This window comes from Callithrix jacchus, chromosome 3 (assembly GCF_049354715.1).
Source record: "Callithrix jacchus isolate 240 chromosome 3, calJac240_pri, whole genome shotgun sequence".
NCBI lineage: Eukaryota > Metazoa > Chordata > Mammalia > Primates > Cebidae > Callithrix > Callithrix jacchus.
Window position 1 is genome coordinate 23,154,065 of NC_133504.1, and position 19,199 is coordinate 23,173,263.

The 19,199-nt window shown below is 37.6% G+C and overlaps 1 protein-coding gene across 6 annotated transcripts in view; it reads left to right on the forward strand.

Annotated features, from left to right (window-relative positions):
- The window catches only part of DDX60 (DExD/H-box helicase 60), a 116,534-nt gene that overhangs the window by 94,247 nt on the left and 3,088 nt on the right, over positions 1-19,199 (forward strand). For 5 of the 6 annotated variants that reach the window (XM_054252798.2, XM_035292697.3, XM_078366312.1 and 2 more), the window contains 4 exons: positions 6,874-7,021; positions 8,159-8,301; positions 16,807-16,958; positions 18,242-18,304. In XM_054252798.2, the coding sequence (XP_054108773.2) occupies positions 6,874-7,021; positions 8,159-8,301; positions 16,807-16,958; positions 18,242-18,304 (506 nt within the window). The remainder of the gene's footprint in view (positions 1-6,873; positions 7,022-8,158; positions 8,302-16,806; positions 16,959-18,241; positions 18,305-19,199) is intronic. The other variant, XM_078366311.1, reaches the window with a different exon arrangement.

Consider the following 19,199-nt stretch of genomic DNA (forward strand, 5'->3'; position numbering starts at 1 on the left):
AGCTTCATGGAAACTGAACAACTGGCTCTTGAATGTTGACTGGGTAAACAACGAAATGAAGGCAGAAATAAAGAAGTTCTTCGAAACCAATGAGAACGAAGACACAACGTGCCAGAACCTCTGGGACACATTTAAAGCAGTCTCTAGAGGAAAGCATATAGCAATAAGTGCCCATATGAGGAGAATGGAGAGATCCAAAATTGACACCCTATCGTCAAAATTGAAAGAGCTAGAGGAGCAAGATCAAAAAAACTCAAAACCCAGCAGAAGACAAGAAATTACTAAGATCAGAGCTGAGCTGAAGGAGATTGAGACACGAAAAACCCTTCAAAAAATCAATAAATCCAAGAGCTGGTTTTTTGAAAAGATCAACAAAATAGACAGACCACTAGCCAGATTGATTAAAAAGAAAAGAGAGAACAACCAAATAGATGCAATAAAAAATGATAAAGGGGAAATCACCACAGATTCCACAGAAATTCAAACCATCATCAGAGAATATTACAAACAACTCTATGCACATAAACTAGTAAACCTGGAAGAAATGGATAAATTCCTGGACTCCTGTGTCCTCCCAAGCCTAAACCAGGAGGAAGCTGAAACTATGAATAGACCAATAACAAGGTATGAAGTTGAGGCAGCAATTAAGAGCCTACCTCACAAAAAAAGCCCAGGTCCAGATGGGTTCACAGCCGAATTCTACCAGACACACAAGGAGGAGCTGGTACCATTCCTTCTAAAACTATTTCAAACAATCCAAAAAGAGGGAATCCTTCCCAAATCATTTTATGAGACCAACATCATTCTGATACCAAAACCCGGCAGAGACCCAACGAGAAAAGAAAACTTCAGGCCAATATCCATGATGAACATAGATGCAAAAATCTTCAATAAAATATTGGCAAGCCGATTGCAACAGCAAATCAAAAAACTTATTCATCATGATCAAGTAGGATTCATCCCAGGAGTGCAAGGCTGGTTCAACATACGCAAGTCTATCAACGTTATTCACCACATAAACAGAACCGAAAACAAAAACCACATGATTATCTCAATTGACGCAGAGAAGGCATTTGACAAAATTCAACAGCCCTTTATGCTAAAAACCCTCAATAAACTCGGTATCGATGGAACGTATCTCAAAGTAATAAAAGCTATTTATGACAAACCAACAGCCAATATCATACTGAATGGGCAAAAACTGGAAGCATTCCCTTTGAAATCTGGTACTAGACAAGGATGCCCTCTCTCACCACTCCTATTCAATATAGTACGGGAAGTTCTAGCCAGAGCAATCAGGCAAGAAAAAGAAATAAAGGGTATTCAAATAGGAAAGGTGGAAGCCAAATTGTCTCTATTTGCAGACGACATGATAGTATACCTAGAAGACCCCATCGCCTCAGCCCAAAAACTCCTGAAACTGATAAACAACTTCAGCAAAGTCTCAGGATATAAAATCAATGTGCAAAAATCACAAGCATTCGTCTACACCAATAACAGACTTAAAGAAAGCCAAATCAAGAGCGAACTGCCATTCGCAATTGCTACAAAAAGAATAAAATACCTTGGAATACAACTCACAAGGAGCGTAAGGGACCTCTTCAAGGAGAACTACAAACCACTGCTCAACGAAATCAGAGAGGACACAAACAGATGGAGAAACATTCCATGTTCATGGTTAGGAAGAATTAATATCGTGAAAATGGCTATACTGCCCAAAGTAATTTACAGAATCAACGCTATCCCCATCAAGCTACCATTGACTTTCTTCACAGAACTGGAAAAAACCACCATGAACTTCATATGGAACCAAAAGAGAGCCCGCATAGCCAAGTCAATTCTAAGCAAAAAGAACACAGCGGGGGGCATCACACTACCGGATTTCAAACTATACTACAAGGCTACAGTAATCAAAACAGCATGGTACTGGTACCAAAACAGAGATGTAGACCAATGGAACAAAACAGAGGCACCGGAGGCAACACAACATACATACAACTATACAATCTTTGATAAACCTGACAAAAACAAGCAATGGGGCAAGGATTCCATGTTTAACAAATGGTGTTGGGAAAACTGGCTAGCCATGTGCAGAAAGCAGAAACTGGACCCCTTCCTGACACCTTACACTAAAATTAACTCCAGATGGATTAAAGACTTAAACATAAGACCTGGCACCATAAAAACCCTAGAAGGAAATCTAGGCAAAACTATCCAGGACATAGGAGTAGGCAAGGACTTCATGAACAAAACACCAAGAGCATTGGCAACAAAAGCCAAAATAGACAAATGGGACCTAATGAAACTCCACAGCTTCTGCACGGCAAAAGAAACAGTCACTAGAGTGGATCGGCAACCAACAGAATGGGAAAAAATTTTCGCAGTCTACCCATCTGACAAAGGGCTGATATCCAGAATTTACAAACAACTCAAGCAGATTTACAGGAAAAAAACAAACAAGCCCATTCAAAAGTGGGCAAAGGATATGAACAGATACTTTACGAAAGAAGACATATATGAGGCCAATAGTCATATGAAAAAATGCTCATCGTCACTGGTCATCAGAGAGATGCAAATCAAAACCACATTGAGATACCATCTCACGCCAGTTAGAATGGCGATCATTAAAAAATCTGGAGACAACAGATGCTGGAGAGGATGTGGAGAAAAAGGAACACTTTTACACTGTTGGTGGGAGTGTAAATTAGTTCAACCATTGTGGAAGACAGTGTGGCGATTCCTCAAGGCCTTAGAAATAGAAATTCCATTTGACCCAGCAATCCCATTACTGGGTATATATCCAAAAGACTATAAATCGTTCTACTATAAGGACACATGTACACGAATGTTCATTGCAGCACTGTTTACAATAGCAAAGACCTGGAATCAACCCAAATGCCCATTGATAATAGACTGGATTGGAAAAATGTGGCACATATACACCATGGAATATTATGCAGCAATCAGAAATGATGAGTTCGTGTCGTTTGTAGGGACATGGATGAATCTGGAAAACATCATCCTCAGCAAACTGACACAAGAACAGAAAATGAAACACCGCATATTCTCACTCATAGGTGGGTGATGAAAAATGAGAACACATGGACACAGAAAGGGGAGTACTAAACACTGGGGTCTATTGGGGGGAAAAGGGGAGGGCCAGTGGGAGGGGGAGGTGGGGAGGGATAGCCTGGGGAGAAATGCCAAATGTGGGTGAAGGGGAGAAGAAAAGCAAAGCACACTGCCATGTGTGTACCTACGCAACTGTCTTGCATGCTCTGCTCATGTACCCCAAAACCTATAATCCAATAAAAAATTAAAAAAAATAATAAAAATAAAAATAAATATACAACTAGGCCAAAAAAAAAAAAAAGAATTTTAAAAATTCAGACAGCATAAGAAACATGAATCACACTGAAAAATTTTAATGTATATGTAATGGAAGTCCCAGAAAAAGAAGTTGGAGAAAAATGGCCAAAGATATTATCAAAAAGGTAATAGCTGGGAATTTTCCAAAGCTGATAAAAGATAGCTCACCATAGTTTTAAAACCCTTGTCAACTTTAAGAAGAAAAAATATAGAAAAACACTAAGCTAAAACTGCTTAAAACACAAAGAGAAAAATCATAAATCACCTAGGACAGAAATAAAGTGAAACATTTCCTTCTAAGAAGCAATAATGAGAACGATAGATCACTTTTTAATCAAAATAATGGAAGCTAGTGGACAATGGCGCAATATTTTGTTGTTGTTGATTCATATATTTTATATTCAAATACACACATTCATCAGATATACACATACATAAACTCTTGGTTATACATAACAAATCATATTAAACATATTATTTCCTATTTTATATTTATATCAAAGATACTTTTTTAAATGACCACATTTGAATTTTTTGGGAGGATTAAAAAAAATTTCAATAGTTTTTTGGGAAGCAGTAAGCATGAACACATGACCAATAAGCAGGAAGAAAACAGGTTGATAATTGTAGCCCCATAAATGATCCAGATGTTAGTGTTAACATATAAGGACTTTAAGTGTGATTAATACATTCAAGAAAATAAGAGGAGAGAATACAATACATTGATAAAATTTATCAATTTTATTTTGATAAAATTGGTTTTGTTACACATGCAAGTTCTTCAGTGGTGGTTTCTGAGATTTTGGTGCACCCATCATCCAAGCAGTGTACACTGCACCCAATGTGTAGTCTTTTATCCCTCACTCACTCACACCTTTTCCCATGAGTCCCCAAAGTCCATTGTATCATTTTTATAACTTTGTGTCCTCAGAGCTTAGCTCTCATTTCTGTAAGTGAGAACATACAATGTTTGGTTTTCCATTCCTGAGTCACTTCACTGAGAATAATTGTCTCCAACTTCATTTAGGTTGCTGTGAATGCCATTATTTCATTTCTATTTATGTCTGAGTAGTATTCCATAAGACATTTTCTTTATCCACTCGTTGATTGATGGGCAATTAGGCTGGCTCCATATTTTTGCAATTGCAAATTGTGCTGCTGTAAACATGCCTGTGCAAGTATCTTTTTTGTATAAAACGTATTTTCCTCTGGGTTGGTACCCAGTAGTGGGATTGCTGGATCAAATGGTAGATCTACTTATAGTTTGTTAAGGAATCTCCACACTGTTTTCCATGGTGGTTTTACCACTTTACAATTTCACCAGCAGTATAAAAGTGTTTCCTTTTCACCACGTCCATGCTAGCGTCTATTATTTTTTGATTTTTTGATTATGGCCATTCTTGCAGAAGTAAGATGGCATTGCATTGTGGTTTTGATTTGCATTTCCATGATAATTAGTCATTTTAAACATTTTTCATATGTTTGTTGGCCATTTGTATATTTTCTTTTGAGAATTGTCTATTCATGTCCTTAGCACACTTTTTGTTGGGATTGTTTTTTTGTTGCTGATTTGAGTTCCTTGTAGATTCTGTGTATTTAGTCCTTTGTTGGATGAGTAGTTTGCAAAGATTTTCTCCCACTCTGTGGGTTGTCTGTTTACTCTGCTGATTATTTCTTTTGCTGTGCAGACAGTTTGTAATTTAATTAAGTCCTGTCTATTTCTACTTTTTTGTTTGCATTTTCTTTTGGGTTCTTGGTCATGAAGCCTTTGTCTAAGCCAATGTCTAGAAGGATTTTTCCAACATTATCTTCAAGAATTTTTATGCTTTCGGGTCTTAGATTCAAATCTTTGATCCATCTTGTATTGATTTTTGTATAACATAAGAGATAAGGATTCAGTTTCATTCAGTTACATGTGGCTTGCCTAACTATCCCAGCACCATTTGTTGAATAGGATGTCCTTTCCCTACTTTATGTTTTCATTTGCTTTGTCAAAGATCAGTTGGCTGTAAGTCTTTGCCTTTATTTCTGTGTTTGTTATTCTGTTCCATTGGCCTATGGGTCTATTTTTCTGCCAGTACCTTGTGGTTTGGTGACAGTAATGGTAGGATAGTTTGAAGTCAGGTAATGTGATGTCTCCAGATTTGTTCTTTTTGTTCAGTTTTGCTTTGGCTATGTGGGCTTTTTTTGTTGCTGTCGTTCCTTATGAATTTTACAATTGTGTTTTCTAGTTCTATTAAGAATGATCATGGTAATTTGATGGGAATTGTATTGAATTTGTAGATTACTTTTGGCAGTATAGTCATTTTCACAATATTGATTTTACCCATACATGAGCATGTTTCAATTTGTTTGTGATGTCTCTTATTCCTTTCAGCAGTGTTTTGTAGTTTCCCTTGTAGATGTCTTTCACCTCCTGGTTAGGCATATTTCTAAGTATTTTATTTTATTTTATTTTATTTTTTGCAGCTATTGTAAAAGAGGTTGAGTTTTTTATTTAATTCTCAGCTTGGTCACTGTTGGTATATGGCACAGCTACTGATTTGTGTACATTAATATTGTATCCTGAAACTTAACTGAATTCATTAATCAGTTCTAGAAGCTTTTTGAATGAGTCTTTTTTACAGGGAATGTTTTCAACTTTTCCCTGTAAAGTATAATGTTGGCTGTGAGTTTGTTACAGATGACTTTTATTACCTTAAGGTATGTCCCTTCTACGTCAATTTTGCTGAGGGTTTTAATCATAAAGAGATGCTGGATTTTGTCAAATGCTTTCTCTGCATCTGTTTAGATGATCATGTGATTTTTAATTCTGTTTATGTGGTGTATCACATTTATTGACTTGCATATGTTAAACCATCCTGCATTCCTAGTATGAAACCCACTTGATCATGATGGATTACCTTTCTGATATGCTGTTGGATTCTGTTAGCTAACATTTTGTTGAGGATTTTTGCATTTATGTTCCTCAGAGATATTGGTCTGTAGTTTTCTTTTTTTTGTTGTTATGTCATTTCCTGGTTTGGATATTAAGATACTTCTCTTTCATGAATATGAGTGAAAAAAAATAATTAACAAATTATTAGCAAAATAAATCCAGTGAGAGTGTAAAAAACCCTTACAACAAAGTGAGATTTATTCTAGGCATGCAAATGCACTTTGTCTCATTGCTTGCTATTCAAATGTGTCACTAAGAATGTTTGAAATATTTATAAGTCTAATGCTATTTGAGGGCAGGCTTCTACTTAAAAGTGGTTTTGATTCAGTATGTTAAAATATATTTTTAAGGGTAAAGAGTAAGCTATTTGTTTTTGTAATTGCAAATAGAAACAGAAGATGCATTTACCTGAATTTCACCAGTGAAAAATAAAACGATGACATTATTGAATAAATATTAATAGACAACTATAGAATTATATTGCTGTGTTCTTTACCTTTTTTCTTCCAAAGATTCAGTTTTGAAGCAAAGCAAATAGATCTCTCTGAAAATTATTTGGCTTCTAGGTGTTCCTTGATGATCTCCCTGAGGATTTCAGTGATGCTTTAGATGAATATAACAGGAAAATTATGGAGGATTTTTCCACTTTCCTACAAATTGTTTCCAAACTGGCTGATATGAATCAGGAGTATCAACTTCCATTGTCAAAAATCAGTAAGTATATTTTACCTCCATTGTGGAAAAAATTTGAAGAATAAATAATCTTGCCTAAATGTAATTTATTCTGGAAGAAGAGTGGAACCCCATTATCCTGCCTTCAAGTGAGGAGATTCCTTTTGCTTTCTAAAGAAAAAAAATTGTGCTTATTAGACATTAAAAGGGCAAAAGAGGTGGAAACTAAGTAGGGCCATTTATAACCATCTTGAGTGTTGCTTCAGGGTCAAGCCTGGTAAATACAGTAAGTCATCTATGAAATGAAGAGAAACTTAGAGACTAATTCTCTTTCTCTGTCTTGAGAGGAACTATGTTTAGTGTTCATAAACATAGAGTCTGAGAATCGTTCCTGGGTCCAAACTCTGGCTGTGGCTTATTAGCTGTGAGATCTTGAGTGAGAGACTCCACACTGATGCTTTAGTTTTCTGAACAGACATATGAGAAAGGGAATACATTATCTACCTAGTTTTGATGAGTGTTAAATGATCAATTTACTATATATGAAGATTTTGAAATAATGTGTATCACATGGTTAACACTCTTAGCATTTGCTCTTCTTCTCATGAGCTAATAGATGGAAGCCTTCTAAGGGAAAATGGACACGAAAAAGTGAACATCACAGGTGGGGTGAGATTGGAGTCTGGGAATATTTTGCCTCAATTACAAATTAGAGCCCAGTTTGAATGTCTGATCTATTTTACATTTATAAGAATATAAATGAAAAATATTTTTTATTATCATGCACTACTTTGAAATGTACTAATAGTGGCTGCATGGTTTCAAGAAAGATTCTGAAGCTAAATCTGAGTTCAGTAAGAAAAAGTACAAAGGTAATAAACATAATTCTCTGATAAGATTGCAATTTAAATTTAGTCTTTCATTTCTTATTGATTAAAGCAACTAAAATGTAATACAAATTTTTATAATAGTGATACAAATGCTAATAGCCAACTTGCATTTAATGCATTCTGTGCCAAGCTGTGCTACTCACCTTATGTGATATAACTTACAAAACATTTCCAGTCTTCATTACATGAAGCTGAATGGCTCCCCTTGTAATATGGTCTAGAGAAAGTATCTGAGGTTTGACAATTTGGCTGAGTTCAAAACTAATCTATTTCTAACTATTATGGTCAGAATTCACAGGTAAAGAATGTGAAGACTCCCAACTCGTATCTCATTTGATGAGCTGCAAGGAAGGAAGAGTAGCAATTTCACCATTTGTTTGTCTCTCTGGAAACTTTGATGATGATTTGCTTCAACTGGAAACTCCAAACCATGTAAGTGAAGAATGGGTTTTATTAATAAAAGGTGTTTGAGAAAGAATGGATTTATATTGCTAGGCAGCTTAGAAAGAACTTCAAATTTCCCTGATTAAAAAGGAAAAAAAAAAATCTGGGCCTATCAACAGATACTAGTGCTCTTGAAGCCAGCATGATTTCCGTTTCTCAGAACTGGCCTGAGGACTCTACTTAGGAATTTCCAGGCACCACTACTTTTCTTCCATCTCTGAAGACTCTACTAATATTGATACAGGTTTGCTATGGAAGTAGCACATAAAACTGTCTTCAAGCTTTCTCAGTACTGTTATAAATGCTGTGAATACTACTTATAGTCTGCATCCATGATGTCTAAAATGGAATGCAAAGAACTAGACACAGCTGGAAGATCCTGGATAACTCATATGAATGTTGAAATTGTTGAAATTTAATTTATATTTTAATACAAAATTTGAGAAAAAAATGTTTTATTACATTTGATATTATGGATTGATATTGGTGTCTCAACTCTATTTTATTTCAAAATCATAGTCCTCTATCACTTAAAGTAATTTTGAAAATGATATACACCTTGTGCATTTTAAATAAGCACATACATTTTTATCCTAAATTTAAATACTTTCTAATGGTATAGTTTTTAGTTTCAAATAAATGTTGCTATGCTGAAACCAATGAATCATTCTTTCAATTGTATAAAATCGAGTATCAACAAGAAAGTGTTTTTACACCCATGGTCATTAAGTTAAAAATAAGTCAGGAAAAACTTTTTATAAGGATTTATAAATTTGCAGTTATTTTTCTCTTGAACTCACATTTTTTTTTATATTCCCTCACATAATTTACCTTACCCAACTCACTTTATACAAATTTACTTTACTAGAATAAGTTATAACCTCTTAAAATTGTTTTGCTTTTATTTATTATGTTTTAACATAATGTTAAATATACATACAAATACATGCTTTTATAGCACATAGATAAGCTATAAAGTCTTGAACCAAATGGACACCATGTACTAAGGATATGTGTGCTCCTCCCACGTTTAATTTTCTTGTCTCCCTCTTCCCCCACAGAGTTATAAACTTTGTGTTTTTCATTTTCCTTTTTAAAAACTACATATCAGAAAATCCCTTTTTATATTTGTTTGCTTGAATTTTATGAAAAGTGAAGTAATAGTTATTTCAGTCTCCTGGAAGTCGCTTTTACTTACATTCAATGCTATGCTTTAAAGTTTATCCCTGTTATAACATCAAACTCTCTTTTACTTTTACTACTTAATAATACTTTATAGTGTGAATATTAAAAGCCTTTTGATGTATTCTCCAGTTTTGAATGGTTGTGCTTCTTTTGAGTCTTTGCTATCACACAAAGAATTGCTATGGATGTCTGGTGCATATATGCAATAGTTTCTCTTAGGTATTGATTCTCTGGGTTAAAATAATTTTCTGTCAGATAGGAATAAGATTATTCAAATATTAAACTCTTCAAGTGACTACCAACTCATTTATTTTATTTTATTTTTTTATTGCATTTTAGGTTTTGGGGTACATGTGCAGAACATGCAAGATAGTTGCATAGGTACACACATGGCAGTGTGTTTTGCTGCTGTCTTCCCTTCCACCCACATTTGGCATTTCTCCCCAGCTACCCCCCCCCGGCTGTCCCTCCCCTACTCCCCCCAATAGACCCCAGAGTGTAGTACTCCCTTCCCTATTTCCATGTGTTCTCATTTTTCATCACCCGCCTATGAGTGAGAATATGCAGTATTTCATTTTACGTTCTTGTGTTAGTTTGCTGAGAATTATGTTCTCCAGATTCATTTATGACCCTACAAAGGACACAAACTCATCCTTTTTGATTGCTGCATAATATTCCATGCTGTATATGTGCCACATTTTTCCAGTCCAGTCTATCATCGATGGGCATTTGGGTTGATTCCAGGTCTTTGCCATTGTAAACAGTGCTGCAATGAACATTCGTGTGCATGTGTCCTTTAGTAGAACGATTTATGGTCCTTTGGATATATACCCAGTAATGGGATTGCTGGGCCAAATGGAATTTCTATTTCTAAGGCCTTGAGGAATCGCCACACTGTCTTCCACAATGGTTGAACTAATTTGCACTTCCACCAACAGTGTAAAAGTGTTCCTATTTCTCCACATCCTCTCCAGCATCTGTTGTCTCCAGATTTTTTAATGATCGCCATTCTAACTGGCGTGACATGGTATCTCAATGAGGTTTTGATTTGCATCTCTCTGATGACCAGTGATGCTGAGCATTTTTTCATCTGTTTGTTGGCCTCATGTATGTCTTCTTTTGTAGAGTGTCTGTTCATATCCTTTGCCCATTTTTGAATGGGCTTGTTTGTTTTTCTCCGTAAATCTGTTTGAGTTCTTTGTAAATTCTGGATATCAGCCCTTTGTCAGATGGGTAAACTGCAACAATTTTGTCCCATTCCGTTGGTTGCCGATTCACTCTAGTGACTGGTTTTTTTGCCGTGCAGAAGCTGTGGAGTTTGATTAGGTCCCATTTGTCTATTTTGGCTTTTGTTGCCAATGCTTTTGGTGTTTTGGTCATGAAGGCCTTGCCTACTCCTATGTCCTGAATGGTTTTGCCTAGATTTTCTTCTAGGGTTTTTATGGTGCCAGGTCTTATGTTTAAGTCTTTAATCCATCTGGAGTGAATTTTAGTGTAAGGTGTCAGGAAGGGGTCCAGTTTCTGCTTTCTGAACATGGCTAGCCAGTTTTCCCAACACCATTTATTAAACAGGGAATCCTTTCCCCATTGCTTGTTTTTGTCAGGTTTATCAAACATTGTATGGTTGTAGATATGTTGTGTTGCCTCCAATGCCTCTGTTCTGTTCCATTGGTCTATATCTCTGTTTTGTTACCAGTACCATGCTGTTTTGATTACTGTAGCCTTGTAGCATAGTTTGAAGTCTGGTAGTGTGATGCCTCCCACTGTGTTCTTTTTGCTTAGAATTGACTTGGCTATGCGGGCTCTCTTTTGGTTCCATATGAAGTTCATGGTGGTTTTTTCCAGTTCTGTGAAGAAAGTCAATGGTAGCTTGATGGGGATAGTGTTGATTCTGTAAATTACTTTGGGCAGTATAGCCATTTTCACGATATTGATTCTTCCTAACCATGAACATGGAATGTTCCTCCATCTGTCTGTGCCCACTCATATTTCATTGAGCAGTGGTTTTTAGTTTTCTTTGAAGAGGTCCCTTACATTCCTTGTTAGTTGTATTCCTAGGTATTTTATTCTTTTTGTAGCAATTAGGAATTGCAGTTCGTTCTTGATTTGGCTTTCTTTTAGTCTGTTATTGGTGTAGAGGAATGCTTGTGATTTTTGCACATTGATTTTATATCCTGAGACTTTGCTGAAGTTGCTTATCAGTTTCAGGAGTTTTTGGGCTGAGGCGATGGGGTCTTCAAGGTATGCTATCATGTCGTCTGCAAATAGAGGCAATTTGGCCTCCTCCTTTCCTATTTGAAACCCTTTATTTCTTTTTCTTGCCTGATTGCTCTGGCTAGAACTTTGAGTTCTATATTGAATAGGAGTGGTGAGAGAGGGCATCCTTGTCTAGTGCCGAATTTCAAAGGGAATGCATCCAGTTTTTGCCCATTCAGTATGATATTGGCTGTTGGTTTGTCATAAATAGCTTTTATTACTTTGAGATACGTTCCGTCAATACCGAGTTTATTGAGGGTTTTTAGCATAAAGGGCTGTTGAATTTTGTCAAATGCCTTCTCTGCGTCCATTGAGATAATCATGTGGTTTTTGTTTTTGGTTCTGTTTATGTGGTGAATTACGTTTATAGACTTGCATATGTTGAACCAGCCTTGCATCCCCAGGATGAATCCTACTTGATCATGATGGATAAGTTTTTCGATGTGCTGTTGCAATCGGTTTGCCAGTATTTTATTGAAGATTTTTGCATCTATGTTCATCATGGATATTGGCCTGAAGTTTTTTTTTCTTGTTGAGTCTCTGCCGGGTTTTGGTATCAGGATGATGTTGGTCTCATAAAATGATTTGGGAAGGATTCCCTCTTTTTGGATTATTTGGAATAGTTTCAGAAGGAATGGTACCAGCTTCTCTTTGTGTGTCTGGTAGAATTCGGCTGTGAACCCATCTGGACCTGGGCTTTTTTTTGTGTGGTAGGCTCTTAATTGCTGCCTCAACTTCAGACCTTGTTATTGGTCTATTCATAGTTTCGGCTTTCTCCTGGTTTAGGCTTGGGAGGACACAAGTGTCCAGGAATTTATCAATTTCTTCCAGGTTTACTAGTTTATGTGCATAGAGTTGTTTGTAATATTCTCTGATGATGGTTTGAATTTCTGTGGAATCTGTGGTGATTTCCCCTTTATCATTTTTTATTGCATCTATTTGGTTGTTCTCTCTTTGCTTTTTTATCAGTCTGGCTAGTGGTCTGTCTATTTTACTGATCTTTTCAAAAAACCAGCTCTTGGATTTATTGATTTTTTGAAGGATTTTTCGTGTCTCTATCTCTTTCAGTTCAGCTCTGATCTTAGTTATTTCTTGTCTTCTGCTAGGTTTTGAGTTTTTCTGATCTTGCTCCTCTAGCTCTTTCAATTTTGATGATAGGGTGTCAATTTTGGATCTCTCCACTCTTCTCATATGGGCACTTATTGCTATACATTTTTCTCTAGAGACTGCTTTAAATGTGTCCCAGAGATCTGGTATGTTGTGTCTTCATTCTTGTTGGTTTCAAAGAACTTCTTTATTTCTGCCTTCATTTCATTGTCTATCCAGTCAACATTCAAGAGCCAGTTGTTCAGTTTTCATGAAGTTGTGTGGTTCTGAGTTAGTTTCTGAATTCTGAGTTGTAGCTTGATTGCACTATGGTCTGAGAGACTGTGTGTTATGATGTCAGTTGTTTTGCATTTACTGAGGAGTGCTTTACTTCCAATTATGTGGTCAATTTTAGAGGTGTGATGTGGGGCTGAGAAGTATGTATATTCTGTGGATTTGGGGTGGAGAGTTCTGTAAATATCTATCAGGTTTGCTTGTTCCAGGTCTGAGTTCAAGCCCTGGGTATTCTTGTTGATTTTCTGTCTGGTTGATCTATCTAATATTGACAGTGGAGTGTTAAAGTCTCCCACTGTTATTGTGTGGGAGTCTAAGTCTCTGTAAGTCATTGAGAACTTGACTTATGTAGCTGGGTGCACCTGTATTGGGTCCATATATATTTAGGATTGTTAGCTCTTCTTGTTGCATCGATCCTTTTACGATTATGTGATGTCCTTTTTTGTCTCTTTTAATCTTTGTTGCTTTAAAGTCTGTTTAATCAGAGACAAGAATTGCAACTCCTGCTTTTTTTTGCTCTCCAATTTCTTGTTAAATCTTCCTCCATACCTTTATTTTGAGCCTTTGCGTATCCTTGCATGTGAGATGGGTTTCCTGGATGCAGCACACTGATGGATTTTGTTTTTTTATCCAATTTGCCAGTCTGTGTCTTTTGATTGGTGCATTTAGTCCATTTACATTTAGGGTTATTATTGTTATGTGTGAATTTGATACTGCCATTTTAATGCTAGCTGGCTGTTTTGCCTGTTAGTTGGTGCAGATTATTCTTTATTTTTTGATGCTCTTTAGCATTTGGTATGTTTTTGGAATGGCTGGTACTGGTTGTTCCTTTCTATGTGTAGTGCCTCTTTCAGGAGCTCTTGTAAAGCAGGCCTGTTGGTGACAAAATCTCTGAGTACTTGCTTGTTTGCGAAGGATTTTATTTTTCCTTCACTTCTGAAGCTCAGTTTGGCTGGATATGTAATTCTGGGTTGAAAGTTGTTTTCATTAAGGATGTTGAATATTGGCCCCCACTCTCTCCTGGCTTGTAGAGTTTCTGCCGAGAGATCTGCTGTGAGTCTGATTGGCTTCTTATTGTGGGTGACACGATCTTTCTCTCTGGCTGCCCTTAGTATTTTCTCCTTCATTTCAACCCTGGTGAATCTGGCGATTACGTGCCTTGGGGTTCCTCTTCTTGGGGAATATCTTTGAGGTCTTCTCTGTATTTCCTGGACTTGACTATTGGCCTGCCTTGCTAGGTTGGGGAAATTTTCCTGGATAATATCCTGAAGAGTATTTTCCAGCTTGGATTCATTCTCTTCGTCACATTCGGGTACACCTATCAAACATAGGTTAGGTCTCTTCACATAGTCCCACATTTCTTGGAGACTTTGTTCATTCCTTTTGGTGCTTTTTTCTCTAATCTTTGTTTCTCGTTTTATTTCATTGAGTTGATCTTCGACTTCTGATATTCTTTCTTCTGCTTGGTCAGTTCACGTGTTGAAACTTGTGCATGCTTCATGACGTTCTCGTGTTGTGTTTTTCAGCTCCTTTAATTCATTCATATTCCTCTCTAAGTTGTCCATTCTTGTTGTCATTTCCTTGAATCTTTTTTCAAGATTCTTCGTTTTTCTGCATTGATTTAGATCATATTCTTTTAGCTTATGAAAGTTTCTTATTACCCACCTTCTGAAGTCTGATTCCATCATTTCGTCACAGTCATTCTCTGTCCAGCTTTGTTCCCTTGCTGGTGAGGAGTTTTGGTCCTTTGTAGGAGGCGAGGTGTTTTGGTTTCAGGTGTTTTCCTCCTTTTTGCACTGGTTTGTTCCCATCTTTGTGGGTTTATCCACCTGTCGTCTGAGTAGTTGCTGACTTTTCAATTGGGTCTCTGAGTGGATGCCCAGAATGTTGATGATGAAGTATTTCTGTTACTTAGTTTTCCTTCTAACAGTCTGGCCCCTCTGCTGTATGACTGCTGAGGTCCACTTCAGGCCCTGCTTGTCTGGGGTACACCTGTAGCAGCTGTGGAACAGTGAGGGATACTACCAGTTTCCTCTTCTGCTATCTTTGTGCCAGAATGATGCCCATCAAATGTCAGTCTGATCAGTTCTTTTTGAGGTGACTCTGGATATACAGGGGTCAGGGAGCTGCTTGAAGAGACGGTCTGTACTTTTTAGGAGCTCAAGTGCTGAGCTGTGAGCTCTGTTGTTCATTCAGAGCTGCTAGGCAGGTATGTTTAAGTCTGCTGCAGCAGAACTCATAAAAACCCTTTTTTTCTCAGATGCTCTGTCTCAGGGAGTTAGAGCTTTCTTTATGAATATCCATTGCACTGTCCTGCCCAGCTAGGAGGCAGTCTAGTCCTGAGGCTCCGCCCTGCTGCCATGTGGTCTGTCCTGCTGCCATGGGCTCTGTCCTGCTGCCGTGGGCTCCACCCTATTATGGCAGGCTGCGTCAGCAATGGGAGTGTACCTCAGTAGGGGCAGAATGCCTTGGTAACGGCAGACCCCCCTCCTCCACTGAGCTGCACCTTCCTGGGTTCAGCTGTGCCTGCAGTGATACTCTCAACCCCGAGCGTTTTGAATCGCCATTTTGTTTGTCCCTGTGGGGGTGGGACCTGCTGAGCCTGATCACATGGCTCCCTGCCTCAGAGCCCTTTTTTTTTAAGTTGAACAGTTAAATCTCTCCCAGGTGTTTCAGTCACCTGCTGATAGGGCACCGGGATCTGTGTGATTTCCTGTGCAGCGACCCACTGTGTTGGCTCACACATCGCTTCCCGGGAATCTCCTGGTCTGGCTCTCTGTCCAAGTCCCATTTAATCAGATGGATATGCTAATCTGCACTTTCAAATCTCAGATTGCTGGTTTAACAGGGCACCCAGACCAGAGCATTTTGTGCGGAGTGCCGCTGCGCTGTGGCACCGGCTGAAATGGCGGCACGAACCGAAACAGCTGCGCTGGCGTCCGGTGTTTCTCCTACACCTGGGAATTTCCCCGTTCTGTGGGCAACAAAGATCCGTCTGGAAATGCGGATTGCACTCACCCTCTGCGTCTCCACTGAGAGCTGTGATCCTGATTTGCTCCTACCGCGCCATCTTCTTTTTCCTCTTACCAACTCATTTAAAAAGTAGTTGTGCCAATTTACACTCATACTAACAGTATGCTAGAGTTCTGTTGATCCTGTACAGTATAGTTTGCAAAACAAAGAACAGACATGGAAAAACTGTTTGCTTTCTTTTCACTTTCCTTCTTTTTGTCCCTCCTCCTTCTTCCTCCTTTTTTTTTTTTTTAATTTAGGTAATTGGGTTCCAAAGATTGTTAGAGTTTGGTTGAATTATTTTCTTGTGATGTATAAGCCTATAGCTGATTGATACTCTGTTTATAAGTAAATTTCCACCACCAATAAGGAGAATAAAATGATGTTAGGTTTTCTTTCCTAGTGAGTGTGTCTATAGTCTAGTGGGTGGGTGGTTGAAAGGGTTATCAGTATTTTGTGGAGGCAATAATCTTCATGGGGTGGAGCTGAGGCTCTCTCCAGGCTTGCTTAGGATAGTGCTACCACAATGTGTGGGTAAGACACCTCTTCCTTCACAGCAAAGAATGGTGACTAAAGGATGGAACTATGAAGCACCACATAAGAAATTATAAACCTTCTTTATATATGAATAATACATGACGAAGAATCTTATTTTCTCAGGTAACCCTAGGCACAATTGGTGTTAATCGCTCTCAGGCTCCAGTGCTGTTGTCACAGAGATTTGATAACCGAGGAAGGAAAATGCCGCTTAATGCCTATGCCCTGGATTTCTACAAACATGGCTCCTTGCTAGGATTAGTCCAGGATAACAGGTATGTCCTCTCTGTCTATGTCTGTCTGTCCCCCCATCTCTATCCCTGATGAATTAATTTAATGAATTTTAAGGAAGAATCCTTATTACAGTTTCAAGTATACTTTAAATCATGCTAAATTTACTAGGTTTTTTTTTTTAGACTAATGGCAAGAGAGAATAAGAAATTCAGTATTATTTTTGTTTGTGGTTTTCCAGCAAAATCTTGGCACTTAGGCTGGCTCACGTGACATAATGCTGTACTCTAAAGATATAAATATCTGCATATGCTCATAGATATATTTTTATTTTTTACTATCCTATTTATTCATTGATATAAATTTTAAAACTGAAATAATAACAAATAATGCCTTGCTTTTCAACTTTTGAGGACTGAGTACATGACACTTATTTTAGTTCTGTGGCAGGAAAAACATTTTCAAAAATAGTATACAGGAGTAAACACTCTTGGATTTACCTAGGATGAAGAAATTGACTTGGACACACAGTTGTGGGATGGGGAACCCTGTCACACCAAAGCAGGAAACCTATTTATTTTTTTGAGACGGAGTCTTGCTCTGTTGCCAGGCTGAAGTGAGTGGTGCGATCTTGGCTCACTGCATCCTCTGCCTCCCAGGTTCAAGTGATTCTCCTGCCTCAGCCTCCCAAGTAACTGAGACTAACTGGGATTACAGGTGCACACCACCACACCCGGCTAATTTTTGTATTTTTAGTAAGGTGAGAGTTTCACCATGTTGGCCAGGAAGGTCTCAATCTCTTGACCTTGTGATTCGCCCACGCTGGCCTCCCAAAGTGCTGGGATTCTAGGCGTCAGCCACCCCACCTGGCCACCAATTTATTTTTTACATAAAATTTTGAGCAATACTTACTGAATTAAGGTGTTAAGAAATTCTAGCAATCTTCAAAGATGTTGAGCACTGTTTTGGAAAAAAGTGACTCATTGTGAATAAAGCAACTATGACATTAGTAAATAATACATCTGTTTCTTTTCAGTCTCTAGTTCCAATTTACCCTCCTGAGTTTTACTTTTCTATTTTAGTTATCTCCTGAGATGTCCAGCCTTCTATTTTTATTGATTATCTATGGTTGTGAAACTTCACTTCTTGAATTCATAATCACCATTGCCATAGATTGAATCAATATCTGGGAGTCTGTGGCAGAAATGATTATGGAAAGTAGATCTTGAAGACAAAGTAGCCTATCAATAAATCCAATATTTAAATATGAAATAAGATGTTCTTTAATGTTTTGTGTTATTAATTTTCAAAATGTTGTTTTGCTTAGGATGAATGAAGGAGATGCTTATTATTTGTTGAAGGATTTTGCACTCACTGTTAAATCTATCAGGTGTGTTGTATACTTAAATATTGATTTTTACATTTTTTAGTAATTTATTTATAATTCGAAAAATGTTGAACCCGTACTATAAGCCATGTACATGAAAGTGCCTTTAAGCTTCTTATGTGCTGCGATGGAGTTCATCTCCCCAAAGGCTCTGCAGAATGTCTCCTCAACACCTGCTGCATTATCTCAACAATAGAATTAATTCCAGTGTCTATCTGAGATGAATTTTCAGCCAGACTAGAGTCTCAGCCCCAGGCATCATGCACTGACAGGCAGCAATAGTTTTGCATACTTCACTGACTCCTGGATCCTTATATTCTCAATTGCTACAAGCAATGTGTGTCAAGGACATGATATTTCAGAGGGCTCCTTAGGGCTCCATCAGATCTCCGGTTTATATTCTGTTACATACTTTGACTTTCTTGTTTTCTCCAGGCTCCATCTGACTCTAATCTCTCACATTTGCCTCCTATTTTCATCTTTAACAAAACCTAGCAGGGTCCCAAGCAATACCAAACTTAGGCTCCATTGACCATCTAATGTTGCTTAGTTAAATGTCCTTTTTTCCAAAGTCTTCAATCTGCATGCATCTCAATAGTTTATGGGTGTTGCTTTGTCCTGTCACTTTTTATATATTTAATTTGGCACACATCTCTCTGTTACTAGGTTATTGCTAATCAAGTCTTGTTTTATATCTTGGATCTGAGCAGAATTAGGCCTGTTTGAACTTTTCATACAGAGAGTAAAACTTTTGGGACAGAAGGAAACTGGTTTGTCCACTTGTATTATCTCTAGATAGGGTATTCCTTGAGTGGCTTGTAGTTACTCAAGGTATAATCTCCAGAGCAGCCTAAGAAACTCCACAGACTTGGGAGCTGTCTCTAAGGCTTGGACGAAG